This window comes from Pseudopodoces humilis, chromosome 7, assembly GCF_049639895.1.
Source record: "Pseudopodoces humilis isolate 2021_Gansu_Grassland_sample_001 chromosome 7, ASM4963989v1, whole genome shotgun sequence".
Classification (NCBI taxonomy): Eukaryota; Metazoa; Chordata; class Aves; order Passeriformes; family Paridae; genus Pseudopodoces; species Pseudopodoces humilis.
Genome location: NC_142206.1, coordinates 6,018,283 through 6,037,765, shown reverse-complemented (window position 1 = coordinate 6,037,765; position 19,483 = coordinate 6,018,283). Strand labels below are relative to the sequence as shown.

General features: G+C 36.0%; 1 protein-coding gene across 6 annotated transcripts in view; it reads right to left on the bottom strand.

Moving 5' to 3' along the window:
• Window positions 1-292: 292 nt before the first annotated feature.
• Window positions 293-19,483, bottom strand: part of SBF2 (SET binding factor 2) — a 232,027-nt gene continuing 212,836 nt past the window's right edge. For all 6 annotated transcript variants that reach the window (XM_014257906.2, XM_088057519.1, XM_014257910.2 and 3 more), the window contains 9 exons: window positions 18,573-18,758; window positions 12,591-12,717; window positions 11,614-11,741; window positions 10,842-11,075; window positions 6,577-6,681; window positions 5,299-5,492; window positions 4,750-4,837; window positions 3,149-3,280; window positions 293-2,887 (listed from right to left, as the gene is read on the bottom strand). In XM_014257906.2, the coding sequence (XP_014113381.1) occupies window positions 2,789-2,887; window positions 3,149-3,280; window positions 4,750-4,837; window positions 5,299-5,492; window positions 6,577-6,681; window positions 10,842-11,075; window positions 11,614-11,741; window positions 12,591-12,717; window positions 18,573-18,758 (1,293 nt within the window). In that variant the 3' untranslated portion in view covers window positions 293-2,788. The remainder of the gene's footprint in view (window positions 2,888-3,148; window positions 3,281-4,749; window positions 4,838-5,298; window positions 5,493-6,576; window positions 6,682-10,841; window positions 11,076-11,613; window positions 11,742-12,590; window positions 12,718-18,572; window positions 18,759-19,483) is intronic.

Genomic DNA, 19,483 nt, shown 5'->3' with positions numbered 1-19,483 from the left:
GATCTTTCTAGAAAATTTTCATGGAATATGAAGTTGAATCCCTTTGTACACATCATTTTTCCCTAATTCTTAGTTCCTAATTCTCTGCTGCTGCTGATACAACTCAAACACACTGGCAAACCCTGTAGCTGAAGCTATGCTGACTCGTCCACATTTTCTCCAAGTCTCTGTTGGAATCTTCATTTTGCAGAGAGGCCTTCAGGGACACCTCAAACTTTGTGTCTTCATAGCAAAAGCCTTTTTTTACCATTCCCTTGTCTATTCCTTACACAGACACCACAAACACCACGCCTCTCATTTCAGCTTTTATTTGGGTATTTTTAAGTTAAGTTGCTCAAGTCCATTTTCCATCAATACAGACACTAAAAACTGAGATCAACATTTAAGGCAACATTAGCATCCATGCCAAGCTCAATATGCAAACCACGTCCTCCAAGCAGCACAGCATCCCAGAACTGCCACAGCTCCTCCGTCACACGTTCCCTTCCCGTCTGGCCTCTGCTGTCCCACGCCACGCTCAGGAATTCCATTCTGATGCACAGTCTCAGGTAAGACCTTGCCATTTGTGTTTTTTATTTTTTTATAGTTTCTTTTTTAGGAACAAGACCTTTTTTGCACAAGGTGATACGAGTGAGATACGTCTCAGGGTGGAAGTACGCAGTTGATTTATGTCGCGATACCGTACAGAATCCTTTTTTTAAAAAATACATTTAACATCATTATTCAATGACTTTAGTATGGACATTACACATATTTAGCCTTTTGGTAAAGGCTGTATGTTGAGAGTCGTTAGAATGATAATTTTGCTTTAAATTCTGATTTCTTTAGTGTTACTGTTGACAAGTGTTTGAGTTAGGGATGCCCAAGTGCAACTTTTAGGTAAGAATATTTACAAGTATACAAAAGACCACATAGTTTTGAATACACCCACTATTCTTAATACAGAGTAAATAAGGATTTGTCTTGTGCCCGTGGAATATTTCAACAGGTGGGTCTTGCTTTTCTTTTTTTCCTCTTTTACAGTAAAAGGAAAGTTTTTACTTTTCCTTAAGGAGTGTATTTATTACAAGATGGTTAGCATACATATATCACATAACATACACGCGTTAAAATTAACCAGTTACAAAATAAGCAGTGGTATGTATATCTTCATATAACCTAAGAACAGGATCAGTATTTTACAAAGTACATATAAAAGTACTTCATATACAAAGAAAAATACAAATGTGCAAACACCATTGTCACAGGTGGAAATCTGTCAATTGAAAAATGCTAGAAAAATCCTTCATATTTTTGTTTTGAAATTGCAAATGCATTAAAAACAGCTGCATTTCCTATTGTGTGTGGTGAGAAATCTATGTTCCTTTCTGACAAAATACATTAGTTATAAAAAAACCCACAGTTTAATAACTGAAAAATCTTGTAAGTATAGTCAGTTTGGTTAGGCTGACATTAAATTACAAGCAGAACATCTGGAAAAATGAGAAAATAGTGAATCATATATACAGACCTTTTGTAATATTAGTGTGCTATTTAACATATTAACATTTCAAAGTAAAAACAATGGCTTAATTACCTACATATTCTACTCAAAGTCCTCATTATTCATAGACTGTAAAATTTCAACTAATTTGGGGCTATTAAAAATGTTTTGCCAGGATTTTAAGCAGAACAAACACAAGTTCATCAAAAGTAAAAATCTATAAACAGTCTTCCAATTAATGTGCAAAAAAATGTTTAAAAAGTATCAAATCACAACACCTCAAACTTGATTATGTACATATCTAATATCTGTAAATGCTGTTAACTAGCTAGATTTGTTTTGTTCTGCTACAAATAACTTACCTCCGTCCTGCAAAATGTCTGCATTGTAAAGACTTCAGTGCAAGTGCTTGCTTCATTGTTTAGTGCATTATCATGTTTGTTATTTTTTATTTTACAGTGAGCAGAACAGCATATAAATTAACACATACAACTCACACACAAGAGATCTTTCATCTACTGAATTTCTAGTCTGTTGTTTTGCTCCAGGGTAGTGTCAGCCAGTTTTCTTTCATTTATCCCATTGGAATTGCAAATAGAATCTAAAATAAAAAGTGCTATCTATGGTCTCCAGGTAATCCCTAGATTTTGAAATTCCACAACAACATTGCAGAAGCACTCAGCAGAGCACGAGATTAGAGAATGACCCACACACTGAGAACACACTTGAAAGTCCGGCATCAGGCAATTTCACTTTTTTTGGTCTTTAAAAGTATCGACTTTCTATAAACACTGGCAACCTGGTGTGTGTGTCACTGGACTCACAAGCTTCATTTCTTTATTTGTTTTTAGGAATTGTAGGCATGTTCCCTCTTATTCATGACTGGCTTGGAAATAAGAACATTCTACTTAAAAATCTAAATAAAGTGGAAATATACTTCTTGTTGAAGGCAAAATTTCTACACTTTCTTTTGGACAGGTTTTCTAAAATAATAGCTCTGAATTGAGAAAACTGGGATCAGATGCTAGTGCAAATACAGCCCACTTTTATAGCTAGGAATTGTACTGAAGAAAGAGCAAATTCAGGATAAATGGATTATTATTTTTCCAAGTCCCTCCTGCAGAAAGAAAATAAAAAATAACAGTTACAGTGGTTATAATTATTAAACAGAAAAGAACTTCTTATGAACTTTAATGGCTGAAATGTAAGGAAGGCGGGTTGTGTGTCAGTAACATTCCAGAACTCAGTTTCTTCCAGGATGAGGTGCTTTAAATGGGACTTTATCATGGAACATTTTTCTCCTTTCTATGCATCTGAAATGCAACTCTGGATCCTGTCCATCCACTGTTGAGCACTCTGTGCATCTTGGGCACAAAAGTTATACACACGTTTATTTGTCTTCAGCTGCAAAGGAAAAACAAGGACACAAAGAAGTCAGCACACAGAAAAGAAAACCTTCAATAAATTGCAATACTCAGTGTGCTCATGGGTCTGAATGTGTCATTTTTGAACTACTGCTGTTGAGAGTGATGCCAGCTACATAAATTTTTTTTGTCTGAGATGGCACAACAGATCCTTCCTAGCTCACACCTTCTATCAGGACTGGGAGCAGGAGCTTAAAAACACAAGGGAAGGAAGTTTCACATAAAGACCAGATATACTTACATCAAAAAATGCCTTTTCACTGGCATGTTTTGGAGCTCCAATTGTTGGAGAAGCAGGAATCACAGTTTCCACCTCTGCAAGGTCTATGTGTCCCTTACAGCTCGTATCCTCACCAGAGTCATAATATCGCAGCTGGAACACGAGAGAAAAAAAAATACACGTGTGCTTTTAGATGGACCTTTCAGATTAATTCCCTTTTCCTGGATACAGCCTGGGGGCATTCACTGCTAAAGGTGGGAGGCACAAAGATTACTAAGAGCTGGGGAGGTGGGAGAAGAGTATTTTGTCCCCAGAGCTCCAGAGTAGAGAAGCAAATAACAATGGATTGCTCTGGGCAGAGGGCATGTGAGGCAGGAAAGAAAGCGGAGCCTTTTCTTCACTGGTCATTACATGAAACTTCACTGAGGCATTGATGGAACACTTATTCTCTGCATTTCAAGAATTTAAAGTGATCAGCAGAAATTTAAGTGCAATTTTAGGTAATTATAAGCCACACAAAGCTCACATTTTCCTGTACTGCACATAGAGTTTGAATGAAGTCTGTGCTTTTTTTTTTTTTTCTCATTACAAAGGAGAAAAAAATGATGTGATATGAAATGATTTGATATGAATATTAAACACTCTGTAAACTGAATTTCAACATGCAAACAAATTCCAAAAAAAAGTCCCAACAACAAAACCCCAACAAATTCCCATAAGCCAGTGCAAAATAGCAACACAGACCTTCACAGCACAAGTCAAATAACAGAACTCCAGCTAGGATTGACCTGTATTACTCCTGCATCTATCATACTCAGAAGGTTTTTTTGGTTATACAAAAAATGTAAAAATATCTTCTTGTCCTGCAAAATGAACCTTTTCCCCTATACACAAGATATATAGGATATATTAGGAAGAATAATTATGAACAGCACATTTGTTGGTATTTAGCACACTGATCTCCAAGTACTCAATTAGCATTTCAAGAGATGCCTGTCTTTATCTATACTGCACATTTTTAAGTGTATTGACTAAAATGAATTAATATTTTTTTAAACAAAAGCATGAGTCTGAGAAGTTAGAACACCCACTTTGTGGAGTATTTGGCTCAGAATATTTTACTGCCTGATGACCCAACATTATTTGAAGTACAAAAGATCATAAATTTCTACTGCAGAATTCTGGCGTTCATTGTAAATTGGATAAAAAGTTTAGACCAACAGATGTCTATTTTTAGTGCTCCTTTTTGTACAGTGATTAGGTAGAACACTTATGAATAATTCTGCTACTAAATTTACAATACTCTGACTAATCTAAAATACTCCTATATATTTTTAAAATCCTCTCATATATTTTTTATAAAACACTCCTATATGTTTTTTTTTTTTAAATAAAAGGCAAAATACAAAACCCTCCCCATCCACTCAGAATTCTGTATCAGCCACAAGAGACACAAGACAAACATTGATAGGTTATGAATGGTGTAGCACAGATCACACCTGAAAACCATCATTACTAATGTAATGATACAATGTTGTTTGTAAGACCAATCTATAAAAACTCAATAAATAAAAAAGAAGCAACATAATAATAAAAAATTCCATTATCTGGAAAGGTTTTACCTGGTGTTTTGTCACATCCAGCACAAACCAGCGAGGTTTCCAACCTTTCAGCAAAGCTCCTCTTTTGTACAGCGTACCTTCAAAAGATCTGAGAGGGACAGAAAACACAGCAGCATGTGATTCCATAATATGGATACCACTGAGAAATAAAACCCCCAAAAGGATAGATATTAAACATTTACTACATTAATATTAAACACTTACTGCATTCATACTAAACACTTTCCTGCAAGAAAACTAATAAGATTTAAACCAATAGTTTAGCTATTGGTAACTGTGATGCACAGATAAAAAACCCTTTTGGTACTTTGGATGCATTAAATGTACAATTGCAATTGGCTTGTGCATCTAAGGAAAGGGAAGGGTGAAGGATGCTGGTAGGACACAGAAGAGGCCCACCCACTAAACAACTAGTGTAATCAAATCCAAAAAGAAGGAATAAGGTAGCCACAAAATGTTCTGTGAACATAAAAGTTTAATTTCTTCCTAAGGCAGAGACTTGTACCAATCTAATAAAATACTCATAAATAAACTGATTATTCAGTTTACCTATTTTCATCATTCTTTGATGTGAAATGATTGTACAGCGTCGTTGTTCTTCTGTCTACCCCATTAGAGGGAGAGATGCTTGAACTCTGCTCCTCACCCAGCCCACTGTCAGGTATTTCCAACAAAGACCTCTTTTGATAGGAATGCAGATTAGGAGACATCATCCCTGAGGAGCCAGAAGGATGTCTCCGGAGCTGAAAAAGAGGGAAAGAGAAGAAAAAGGGTAATGCAGTGTGTCTTGCATTGTGAGACAGGCTCAGTGCTGTACTGACAATAAATAAATACATGGTGCAACAGGTAACTTGGGAACTACTGTGAGGCCAAAGAAAGATTTTCCTAATACAAGTCAGTGCTGCTTCAGAGAAGAAGCCAGAGGGATGGCAATTCTCTGCATTTCTTAGGCAGAAGGGTTCACAAGGTGTGAGAAATCAGCATTCCAGAAAAGCTTCATATAATATGTGAAGTGACATAATACTGAACAGTGTTTGCCTTGCTTTCTCAGAAGCATCTAAAACTAAACAGAGATTTGGGGACAATAAATTTTCCTGATTTCAAAGGGAGGAAGGGGGGAAAGGGAAAACTACACCTTCCAAGAGCTAATTTACAGATCCATGTAATTTTAGTAGAATCTCAATAACCTGGAACAAGAGGGATCCTGTACTTGGTCTTAATCTAAATGACAACACTCTACAGATACAGTCTTGAACTGGTAACTCACTGTGCAAAGCACAGAGGCCAAGCTCCCCAAAAGCAGTATCTAGGATTACTCCTGGTGCACACAGAGAGCAAAGAGGCAGCCTTTCACTTAGAAAATATCTATATTGACAGCTCTTCTTGTTACCACGGTCAGGAATTGGACACAAAAGCGTGAATATTTCTTATCTCTACTTAGAAACTGTATCTTCATTTAGCCATGGAAATATCTTTACTTATCTCTGAGAATTTGTGATATCCTTTTGGCTCCTTTCAGGAATTGAGCTTTTTTAGTACTTCAAGAATCTTTTAAATATATAAAACTATACATTTGTGCATTAGTAAAATGCTCATTTTATCCGTGATTTAAACTACTCTGGAAAGGCAACTAGATAAACAGCACAAGTAAAAATATATTTTTCAACATGAAGAAATAAAAAGCCAATATCATGGGTTAGAACAACATAATTCAGTTTTTCAAAAGCAGTCTTTTACTCCAAGAAATACAGTGATTTTGTCAGTGCCTCAGGTAGCCTATACAGCAGGAATGGAATTGTTCTACTGGACAAGCTCTTTTCTACTTACATTGTCTTGTCTGGTGTCATCCTTTAGATTCATTTTGACCCTTTCCCACAAAAGCTGCCACCTCTCTGGGCTCTGGTTTAATTTACTTTCCAACCTTTCGATTTCCTGAAACAAGTAACAAGGGTTTCCTTAAGCATAAACATTTCTAACTGATCACTCGCTAATCATCTTGAAACCACCATTCTCTAGTCAGTGTTTTCACCCAGTGAAGCTCAAACCCCTCTGTCAAATGAGCTATAAACTGAGATCCATCAGAATCAGGAGTCAAAGGCACCCAAGGCCAGCATCAGCCACATTGCTCTTCCCAGGAGGAGCCACCAGGATTTCAGTTCTCCCCCAGTTCTCCTGAACACACAAAATCCAACACCCACTGCCCTAACAGAAACACAACACTGATAAGGACGGGCTGTATTTTATGAAAATATTTACAAAGAACAAATTCTGTGCTGCGACACCAACATTGTACAGTGGCCAATATTAACATTTACCCTGGTTTATAAAATGTGATACAAAGCTGTAATAAAAGAAGGAAATGAAACAGAAAGATTTATTCAATTTGGATGCCAAACTGTAACAACATGTTCTTGTTGTGGAACTTGGGAATATGACCTATGTTGATAACCTCCACTTAGGGTTATTTCCTGTTAATAAAACAGTGCAAAGTTAAGTAAAAAGAGGCAATTTTATGAGTTTATGTTTACTTGTGAACACTCATTGATACATTTGTCAAGACTTTGAAGTGTGGTCCATACTCCTTGCCATGCTTCTTTTCTCCATTTTTACTTTCAACAACCATATTGATGAAAATCTCCTTATTAATTAAATAAAATTAAAACCTCAATTTTTCAAATTCAATTAAGAATTAATGATGGAATAAAAAATTGCCACTGGACAGGCTTCCCATGCTATATAGAAGACAACTAAACACTTAAGACATTTATTTTTGAAGTAGAGAAAGTAAATCTCTACTTACTTCTACCCTACCTAATAATTTAAGTAGACTTCATAATATTGTCCAATTTCTATTGGTCTTTTGATTGAAATTTTTTTCAGGAAATTGCTATTACTTGAAAGACAGAAAATTATTATACTTTTAAAGTAAGAAAACATTTTGATAAGGAAATTAACTTCTGAACTACATTTTGAACTCTTAGGTGAAAATAAAAAGCCAGCATTTGACAACATTTCTATAAAATTTTCTACAAACTTTTCCTCCCTGAAAGTAAACTAGAAAACTCCAAAGTGAAACTAAATATAAGAAATGTGGCTTAACAGCAAGAATCAAACAAGAAGCTTTAAATGCTGAAGGTATGAAAGTCACATATGCTCTCTTTCTGCTAAGAAATAAAACCAGAATACTTTTGTTTGGAGTATCTTCAGGTAGATAAAAAAATAAGGAATGATGAACACAAGCCAGGCTAAAGCCTTCTCTAGATTACTTGTCTTTGAAAGTGCTGAATGGAAAACATTTCTGGAGGCATACAACAGAATCCATTTACCACACATTTTAAAAAGTAACATTATTTCCAAATTGCTGCAAAAGGATATAAGGTCTTTATTGCTCTGTGTTAGTCAGTTTAATCTGATCATTCTCTCTTTCTGCCCTAGTCTTGACTTCTGAGTATGAGTCCTTCTCTGCAGAATCTGGAAGTAACTGAAACTTGTTACTTAGCAACTGGGTCACATTCCTTCTTTTTTGGCTCCACAGTGAGTAGTGCTTCCAGAACTTAAAATGAAAAAGTTTCATGAAAAACTTTCAACAATCTCCTGTATATAACTTGAAAAGTTAGGACTAAATTCTCCTTTAATAGACCTCATGTAAAAAAACTATACATGGCAATAAATCACTAAGATTTACTCTTGCCTCTTCATTTTAAAATTTTACAAAAAGCAGCTGATTTTTTTTTCCTTTCCATGTGTGGAATGGACTCTGAGTAGATGTATTTCCTTGAAAGAAAAAAAAAAAATCTTTAAATGTATCTCTCTGGTTCATCTCCTGTTGTCCAGGCTTAGAGGAGAATATATATGTATATAAAAAGAAAGGTTAGAAAGGTTTTAACAAATTCAATTATGAGACTATCCATTTCCTGCAATTAATAACAAGCAATTAGCATTACTGTGCCTTTCAGAAGATCTGCTAAATAGCCTGCTTTGGGAATATTTGAATGTTACAGACAGGAGTTATATCTGCAGGAGCTCCAGAAGCCTGGAGACTGATCACCTCCTCTACACCCACAATGTGTCTGTGAATGCACACAGGTTCATTTCTCACAATTCTTACAGGTACCAGAATCTGATCTGCTCTTAAAAGAAAAGCATCACATTCTGCCATGAAAATTCTGAATTAAGGCACTCAATAACTTCTCTGTTTCACCTTTACATCCTGAAGCGCACTATCTAGTTTTCAATTGAAAAATATCTTTAGAACAAACAAATTTGGGCTTATCATTATAAACTAAGCGAGAATCAATCTTCCCCAGTAATTTATGATGCTAAATATGGTCTCAGTTGAAACATTTTTTGGATACCAACACATTCTCAGTGGATTTATGATTAAAGAGAGGTCTTTCTCCTACATCAGCAATAGCCCTAAATTAACAACTTGTTTTAAAAGAAAGTTCACTTTGCTTTTTAAACTTAGAAGAATATTTTTATAACCTTTATACAACCTCTCCAAAGTTTTCCAAATGTTCTCTCCATTGCTATCTTTTATTACTATAATCTAATTCACAAATAACATTTAAACTCTATAAAACCTGACCCACATATCTTTAGCCTATAGTATGGCAGTTTCCCTGTTATATGGCAGTTTCTCACAGTTGTGGATGTGGATTGTCTGGCATCTACCCCGGGAAGAAATGCAGGAGAACACTGTTGTATTCCTGATGTGCTTCTGGCTCTGGTTACCTGATACAAAAGCTTTCTGTGCTTTGCTGAAAAATCCCTGAAATGACCCTTGCTGAGAGGCTGCTCTTCCTTTGCTTCTGGCAGGTTAGAAGCTCTGAGAAATTCTGACTTATTTTGAGTCAAGGGGGATTTTTACATGAGATTCTCTTATTTATTATTTTTTTTATTGGGCATTGCTCCTTTGTTTGATCAATTAGGATTGGAAGGAGCAGACCAAAAGGAATTTGAGGAATGTGCCAGAATAAAGCTAACTCTCTATCAAAATCTTCAAGGATTCATATCCATTCAGAAGTTTCCTGCATTAAGACTTGCAAAAAAAATCATCATTGATTCAGGAGAATTTGGGCCCTACAGCATATCCTGATTTTCCAAGCATTGGAACAGTGGGCTCCATAATCCCAGCTTTAATATAAGGTAAAGTCTGCAAAGAGTTTTCAAAACAAAACACTGCACACAGGGATGTGTTTCTGGACATTCAAGAGGCTTGAAACAATGGAAGTGAAGAATGCCCTGGTCATTTTCCTGCACTGTCAATTATGATGATAACCAAATGTCAGGCTGTTAATTAATTGTAATCATCAAGTATCTTCACCTTGAAGAGAGGACAGATGTTAAATCACTCTAAATAACTACAACAATGATGAGAATGGGATCATTTTTCATCTTCTAATGAAGAAAGAACAAAACCTAAGCAGCCTAAGTGAGCCTGAACAAGAAAAAGCCCAAATCAAGCATCTATTTCAAGTAACAAAATATTTTAAAGAATCTAAATTTATCAGTTTGGTTCTAGTAAACATGAATAAACTAAGAGCAATCATGGCAAGCTTTTTTGAGAAATGTGGGCCAATATTGAGTTAATGTTTGTGTATCTGCTTCCCAATTAAAATCAACAAGTGTCAGATTCTATTTTCTGATCTGTCCAAGACATTGGGTCGTTATTTTACCACACACCTACTTTAAAATGAGGAGAAAGAGGTCAAGAAAGCAAGATTCACCATTTGCCCAAATGAAAATAGCTGTTCCTGCATTTCCTACAAAAGGCAACCTAAAATTTTATTTATTCTTTAAAGCAGACAGTGAAAAAATGAATCCATGAGTAGTTATTGACTACAATTAAAGCACACTCCCGGGGAAGTGTGAATTCAGAACATCATCAGCTTTGCAGGAAGTCTGATTGATTCCCAGAACCAGCATCACATCTCCAGATCATCCAGTCAGTCTTACTAAAGAGTTGTTTTGACATCTATCATGATCCTTTTAATAACAGTATGTCTGAAAGGCAATAACTTCAATAAAAATTAAACATGAATTTTGTGAGCATAACAGAATTTACTGTTCTGTGCAACACAAGTACTCACATTTAAAAGGCTGGTGATGGCATCAGGCTGTATTTTTTTTACATCATCATAACATGGCCACACTATTTTCCTCTTACTCTGAGAGACTGAACCATCTGTTTGGTCATTTTCTTCTGAAACACTGCACTTTGCAGGTACCATGGTCCAATCATAGGAAGGTCCTGTAGCCAAAATCTCTTCTACATAATAATCCCACTTTTTGAGGCTGGACATATTTACATTTGGCTTCAGTGCCTATTTGAAACAAAGTGTTATTATAATGACATGAAGAAAGCCTTTGAATTTAAGGTTTACAACACAATACCTGTATTTTCCAGATTATTCTAAACTGAATTCTATGATGGTGAGTGTACTGTGAATTTTCTAAAATTACTCAAGACACAGCCCAGTCTAGGGGACAGACACTATCACAGAAGACAGAGATGAAGATGATGTGATTCTATCAGATTGTTATGAAATGCATCCCATTATGACTCTAAGGTCAATGACTAAAGTCAGTTCCCCTTTAAAGACAATTTTAATAATAATTTATATAATGTAATGAAATCAAAGAAGGAACCTCATTTAGTTTACCAGGATGCATGAATACATGTTGCAGAATTTGGCCCTTTAAATTACATTTCCATGACTTTCAGACACTGCTCCAATCAATCAGGTAAGGTCAATTTTGTCCACCAAATACTTAACTTGGTTCAGAACAATTAAGATATCCAAATGTACTCAAGGAATCACTCAGAATAACAAATCACCTGTATTCTAAGAAAAATCATACCTCGATTTCAGTAGGGGCATAGAGGTAATTGAAGAAAATAGGGCTCCTTTTATGCATCTTTTCAATACATTCCCAAATACAAATTCCTTTCTTGGCATGCTTATCTCCTTTATCTTCAAACAATGTTCCTGGGGAAAAGAAGAGCAGCCAAAAGAATGGCTTTTTGATAATGCTCAACAAATGGTAAAGCACAGCCTAAAGGAATTTCACAGATTGAAGGTATAGCAAAGTCTGCTATTAAATGCCACCGCAACAGGAAATAAATAAAGAAGATAAATAATAGAAATTAACCATTTTTTGGAATGAAATGGTTGCTCGAGTCTAATCTGCCCCACAGCTACGACAGTTTTCACGAAAAGCATTAAAATTGATCATATGCCATGAGAAGCAGCCCACAAAGCAGAGAAATTTGGAGCATGTTTTAGTGGACAAGTCCCAAGAGCAGCCTCAGCTGTGGTTATGTAGCCCCAGTAAGGTGGCTCTGAGGGCAGCTAAGGCCTTGGGAGCAGAAAGGTTGCACATGACAGATGGAGTGAAACAGAAAATATAAAAAGAGAAACTCTGAAGATAATGCAAGAGGAAGAAGTGGGAGGTAAATCGATGGAAAGGCTTTTCTTTCCTGCAACTTTATGCACTCTCTGACGGATTCACAGATTCTGTTTCTGTTAAAAGAAGGTATTAGTAGGGAAAATGGAACTAAGTGGAAAAATTGCTAAAAACCCTGAGGCATGGCACTAATTTCCTGCACTTTCTCTCAGGGCCATCAGAGGCATGGCTCAGGAATCACTGAAGCAGAAAATATTACATGTTTCTCACTTCCATTTTGCTTTCTAGATCTGAAATGTGATGATCATTACGTGGTCACCACGTAGTTACTGGACCACCTTAACCCAGGCAAACTTTTGTAGACCAAATATTGAGGAGAAAAATATCAACAACTACAAAAGCAATATGCAATACACAAAGATCACACATACCATGTTCTAGTCTTTCATAATCTGAATCCAGAAGAAATGTTTTAAATCGATTTGATATGTGATGAAAAGCCAGAAACTTCAGATAATATTGATTGAACTCAAACTCTGTCGGGTATTGGTTATGAATCTAAAATATAAAATTAAAAAAATAAAGAAAAAAAAAGGAAAAAAGTGGATATTGAGGTATAATACAAAGAGATATGTAAGAAATAATAAAGTGAAATGACAGCAAAACAATTCCCCCATGAATGCTGAAAACAAATTGCAAGTGTCGCAAAAATCCTTCTAACATTTTGTCATAGATTATGTATTATGTCATGTCATAAATCAATGTATTGTCTATGCTGCAAAAACATTTCAGAGCTGATAGAGTGAACTGTGTAATCAGCAAAATTATACTCTGTACAAACCCCATGATTCTTCCAGGAAATCCAACTGGATATAAAATTTCTATGATAATTCTTCAGTCACCATGTAACTTCACAGGTAAAGATGCTACTCCTGGGTGTGGCTGGAATTCAAACTTTAACTGAAAGGTTTCAAATTGGATTTCTTGCTGTTGCTCAGAGCCCCACGAGGCAGACAAATAAAGAGACAATGCTGCAAAGGACATTCCATCTACCACCCCTGAAACAGCCAATTTCTCAAGTACTTACTAGTCTACACATATCTCTTCCTTTTCAAAATATGACCTAAAATACTAGAATATGAAAAAGACCCCACACTGAGGAGGGGTCTTCCCATTATTCTTTTAAAAGAGTAAAAACCATGTCATTCCTTAAATTGTTACCCTCATTAGGCTGTGGATCTGTCTGATTCAGTGAATGTCTCCAACGTGAGTCAGGAGCTGATATTTATTTAAGAAAACTATACAAGACTATCAGAGTACAGCGCTGTGAAATGGCTGATTCTTCACAGCTGCTTCTCTTTAACATTATCATAAAGAGCCTGATGTAGGATTTTAAGCATGAAGTTTAATATTCATGGAAAAAAAAATTAGCATTAGTTACTGATATTTATACCTGATATCCATATAAAATGAAAGATTCTAAAACTCTTGATGAGATAGTGCTTGGAGAAATTTCATGAGTTAATTTAAAATTTTTCAAGTAAGTTTATGACTCATGATCTTTACTTTCAGAACAGACATGGCAATTACCTGAAAATTCCCAATTGCAGTGGAAATAAGTATACCTTGCAGCTGAAAAAGAAACTGCTGATTCTGAATTTCACATTTGAAATAAGCCCCACTGTTTGATGTCTCACATCAAACCTGTAATACACCTTTACTTCTGCAATCTGTGCCTTGTCTTTTGCATTCCCACCACTCATTTTCCTGTTCCAGATTTTCTCTCTAATCTCTTATCAGTTTCTTAACTTGCCAGTGACTCAATGGGGCTTTTTCAGTACTGATTGGAACTGTTATGAAGATTACTTGAAACTCCTTACATTTGGATTTCCACATAGAGCAGCCAAATAAAGGGGCAAAAAGTGTCAGGCAAGGAGAGGTTTTCTCCTGAACATACAACAGTGACAGGAAAATCCCTTGAAAGGACCTAGAAACACCCACACAGCATTTCAGTCAGAGTTATTGTTGTTATTATATCTCAATATTATCTTGGGGCTGGGCATTTAAAGTGCTAAGATACTTAAGACATGTCAGTTCAATATACCCACTCTTATTTAATCCCCATTTCCCCCCTGATACAAATACTACATTCCTGCACTGATTTGTAACAATAAAGCTAAGCAATTTTACTTTCTATAATAAATTTAGGACTTCAATTTTATAGACAAATATTTAGGTCTATTTATAAAAAAGTTATTTTTCCATATCTTCTTTAGTACATATTTTCTCCTTGTGTTAGGAGAAGGTTTTTTTAATATACTGTAAGAAGGAAAGGCAACATTCTGCTATTTGACATGAAATATATACAGGGTCTTAACTTCTACTTATGGTCCAACAATTATTTTAATCCATGTAAGAGTTACAAGAACAAGCTGCTGATAAAATCCTGTCATAGATCTAAATTTTATGGGTGATTCCCTTTCTGAGATTTCTGGATGCACAAATATTGTAATAACTATAAGTTATTATAATATAACTTAGTTTTAAAGAGAAAACAGCTATAAAACATTTCTGATAGAGGTAAACAATGCAGTAATTGTTGTTGTCTTAATCTCCATAATATATGAACATTTAAACCCTGATTAAACCTGTATGTCTTTCTAATATTATGATTAGAGAAACTCAGCACTTTGTAGCTCTTTTTAAAATGACCATGCTCTCGCTGAAGTAGCTCCTAAATGTATTTAATATTATTAATTAATTATTAATATTATAGATCTATCAGCCTTCCTTAGCTTTCTAATACATTTTGGCTTTTTAATTCCATGATATATCAATTGTTACTTAGTATAAATGAGGAAAATATCACTCCAAAGCTCCTGTGCTGGTAATGGCTACGAGGCTGCAACCCCTGGAATAACTGAGCACGTCTCCCGTGGGAGCAGCACTCACCTCCTCTTACACAGGGCGCTGTGACAGCTCCTCACTGAGCTTGAAAGATGTCAGCTCTAGAAAATCATCCTGTTTTAATTATATTTAATAAATTACCACATAGATTCCGAAGAAAAATAAGGAAAGCTTCCTCACTGACATCACTTGCATAAACTCAGTCTCCTTAGAAGCAGGGAAAGTATCTGCCAGATGCTGCTATTGTGAAAGACTGATTTTGCATTAATAATTCAGCTGACACCTGGAGATATTGGCATAAACAATGACTTTTTATAAGATGATGCAGTTCTAATTTAGGAATCACTGCTTCATTTGTTTTCTCTGTATCTTTAGTTTAACACATGACATTTAATGCATGTACTGGCTCGGTGGTAATTTTCTTACTGCACCCAGTGTATGGATTCTAAAGGTTAAAAATACTTTGAAAGGACCAAATGTTTGCTTCCAGTTAATGGGTAAATTTTAAAAACTGATCATAATATATTACACTCCAGGGTCAAGTTGCAATCTAATTGGATTCTGTAATTCTCTAAGAATTTGTACAGAAACCAAGGAAACTTCCCAAAAATTTTCAAGTACAGGTGATGCAAAAACTTTATGGCAAATTCATAATAAATCCAACCAATAATTTGAATTCAAAATCAATTTCCCTAGAAATCACAACCACACTGTTAGAGTTTGGTAACTCACTACTATGCCATCATCATGAGTTAGAAGAATAATCTAACTCTAGTTCTAGAAAATTCTAGAATTGCACTCTCCATGGGACTGTAGGCTGTTTAGGTTACAGACAAGTCTGTATTATCTATATGGGACTGATTATGCTCCCCATGCCCTGTCTTGGATAAAGATAACACTGGGTAAAACAATTAAAACCCTTACACAGCCCTCTCTTTCTTCACAAGAAGTTATGTCTCCTTCAGATGGAAAAGCTGAACTGCTTCTAATGGTCTTTTCTACCAAATTTTTCCCAACAGTTTGGCTGGGAAAAGCAGGCAGGCTCCCAGGAAGCCCTGAGCTAAGAGACTGGAAGGATGCTATCTCCACCAGAGCAGCAGTGAATAGATCCTGATGGGGATGTGCACACAGCTTAAACTCACAAAGCAGAAAACACTGAAATTTAAAATGTATCTGCTAGTAACATGTATATTTCATAAGATAAAGTCAGATTCCTGCTGAGTGGCACCAAAGCTGCTACCTGAGGTGAATTACAAAGGTAATGTTGTATTTCCTTGACACATTCACATGTGTGCAGCTTGAGGTGAAATTGTACCTGACAGTTTTCAACAGCAGGGATTTATCCCACTTTGCATTTCATTCTAACTTTTAAAGGTGGGATGATTATAATTCACTACTCCATGTCCTTAGAAGTGTAGATTTTGTTAAACATAACTTAAAGGAAAACCCAAGAATTCTGCCGTGAAGAAAACACGGTCCATTCTATTTCATGACAATAAACCCAAATCCTTGAATTTAATTTTTAACTTTCTTCTGGATAATCCATTTGTCTCCAAAATCTGTGTCATCTCTGAATCTCTTGAGAAAGAAATACTGCACGGGTATGTGTGGATAATTTCTTTGTAATGACAACTTTCTAAGATCTATTGCAGTAAAACTGAAGTATTTCCAGGGGAAGGAACAGGATGTAGGCTATGTCTGCATTAGCAAGCAATCAGAAGCAACTCAGAGGAGACAAACTGACTGAAGCTCCCTGCAGCCATACTGCACATCTGTGGCTTTACCTGGACTAAATTTAGTCCAGTTGAGTGGATGATTCCACTTTACACTGGTGACCCCAATGGTTTTCAGCTAAGTGACAAATCATTCGTGCAAGTTTAAATTCTTTCCCCCAAAAAATCTAGTGCACATGCACCACACCAGCATCAAAAAAATTTAAGGGGAGATGCTGGAAGGATTCACTTCACATTTACACTACTGCTTAAAATCAGAGGTAGGTTTACTCCATCCTACTAATGGATGGTGTTAGCCAATCAGCCAATTTAACCTTAGAGAAGACACCTGAAAGCAGAGAGAACACAGCACCATGACCAACACAAATTATTAATTTTCAGAATTGAATGGACCATCAGGCAGATGGGTTTCAGTATTAGAGCACATGGCAATTTTGCCCTGTTGTAGCCATTGCAACCAAGAATATGTTTTGGTTTTTTTTCTATTTCAGAAAAGGAGCAATAACCCTAAGCTTATTGTAAGAAAAAGTGTGACATTTGGGCAGATTAACTTATTTTAACAAAAAATAAAGAGTACTGATTCTCTTTGGAGAAATCTCCCAGTTTCAAATAAAAAACAACCTTACGACCACAACCACTGGGAAATGGATGAAACAGAAGATGTGGCAAATATTTCTAAGGTTTCCAGAAGGGGAAGGCAATGTAAAGTCCAAGAATATGATTTATTAACTTCTGAGATAGCAATAAAGATGGCTGTTGGTGTTTACATTGGGACGCCAACAAAGCTGGGGATTTTTTCCATAACATGTTTGTCAGTCATCTTTTTATAAGCACATTCATTATCAGTCTCACACAGATATATCTAAAGATTGCTTTCCACTGGTTTAGTAAGTTACTTCATCTGTGGAGTTTTCTCCAGGTAGCGGAGTAAAACTACTCAGAGACTCCTCTTTCATGCAAATGTTCACTGTCAATGTGTGTTCCCAGTAAAAAGGCTGGTGCTTTAACAGTTATTTTCTGTGATACATAGTCATCCATATATTTTAACACATGTAAATAATGTCAAGGAAACCTCCAGCTTTTTCAGTGAGAAAAATCAGAGAAGTGGGGAAAGAAGGACACATGTGCAAGAGGAACTATGCAAGAATCCCTCTTATGTTTCCATACACAGAATCTGTTCAAAGAATTTACATTTAATGGTTTGATATGAAGAAAAGGACAGACTTCAGAATTAACCCAGAATGAGTATAATTGTCTTAACTTAATTTCTTGCTACACAACACAACTGTGGTATCCATCTTCTTCTGGGCATGGACTAGACATAAAAATCAGAACATCTAATAACCCCTGGTTTATAGCTGTCATTGTTTCCAGAACTGGTGCAGTACAAGCCCTCTTCAAGGCTCATCATCAGGCACAAGGAATTAAAAAATGTCTAGTCAAGGTACTAGAAATCAGTCCCTTCTTCCTTCTGAATAAAGGACTCTAAAAAAGCCAGTCATAGCTTAAAAACCTTCTAATTGAAATCTCTACACAAATTACCTCAATAGATCAGTACTACCAACCACCCCTCTGAGTCTGCTTTGGGTCAGTCTCCTCTAGACAAACATTCCAGCTCCCCTTGAGGTGAATTCCATCCACTTCAATAAAACCTGATGTTTGAATAATGTTAGTAGTCTTCTCCCAAACCAGTATCCATAACATCTGCAATATTGGAATATACACATTTCTTCATGAAACCTTCTGGTAAGTGGAAGTTAGAGATGGGCTTACCTGATGGACACAGTCTAAGAACTGTAAGAAAACAGGAGCAAATCCACTCCCCTGACAGTTGAGGGTCAGATTGCTGCGCTGACTGAATTTATGACCAAAGGAGAGCCATTCCTTCTCCACCAGCATTCGGAAGCCTTCCAGAGTCCTGTAGAAGGGATCACTGAGTAACTGCACCAGAGATACCACCTAGACCACAAGACAAAATATTCTGTGTTAGGAGTGACAGAAGTCAGAAGAAACCTTTAGCAAATGAATATAAGCATTCAGTCATCTGTTTATTGTTCAAGAAAACAAAAGCTTTTGTATAAACTCAGTGACAAGTATTTTATCACATTCATTACAAACCAAGTAATAATCCACATGAAAAAGCTTCAATTGCACTGAGACTTTATGATCTCTTTGGAAGTAAAGCCTAAGCAGCTACAGACTTGGGAGGTGATTACAATGCTTACTACATTTAAATTATATTTGAAATATAACCCCTTTTATAATAAACATTTAAAAGATACTATCTACTACCTCAGCAAAAAAAAACATTCAAGAACTGGTCCAGAGGGTGACTTTAGAGCTTTCTCCCCAGCCAACTGCAGTCTTTTTTTATACACAGCATCTCAGAAGACTCTAAAATGCAGCACAGCCTTCTTGCACTTCTATGTATCTCCCCTCTCTACTCTTCACCGTTTGACAATGATTCCAATAATTATGGTCTCATTCTTTTGTGTGCTTGTTTACCTGGTATTTACTCAGTATTATGGCTGCATATGAAGGTTTTATTTACTAGAATTATGGGTATCTGTGTTTATGTCCGGAATTATGAAGCAGCAGCATGGACACAATGCATCTATTAAATCAGGCAGCAGAGATCTTGATTCACCCAATTTACAGTTTGAGGTGATCTGTCCTTGCAGCAG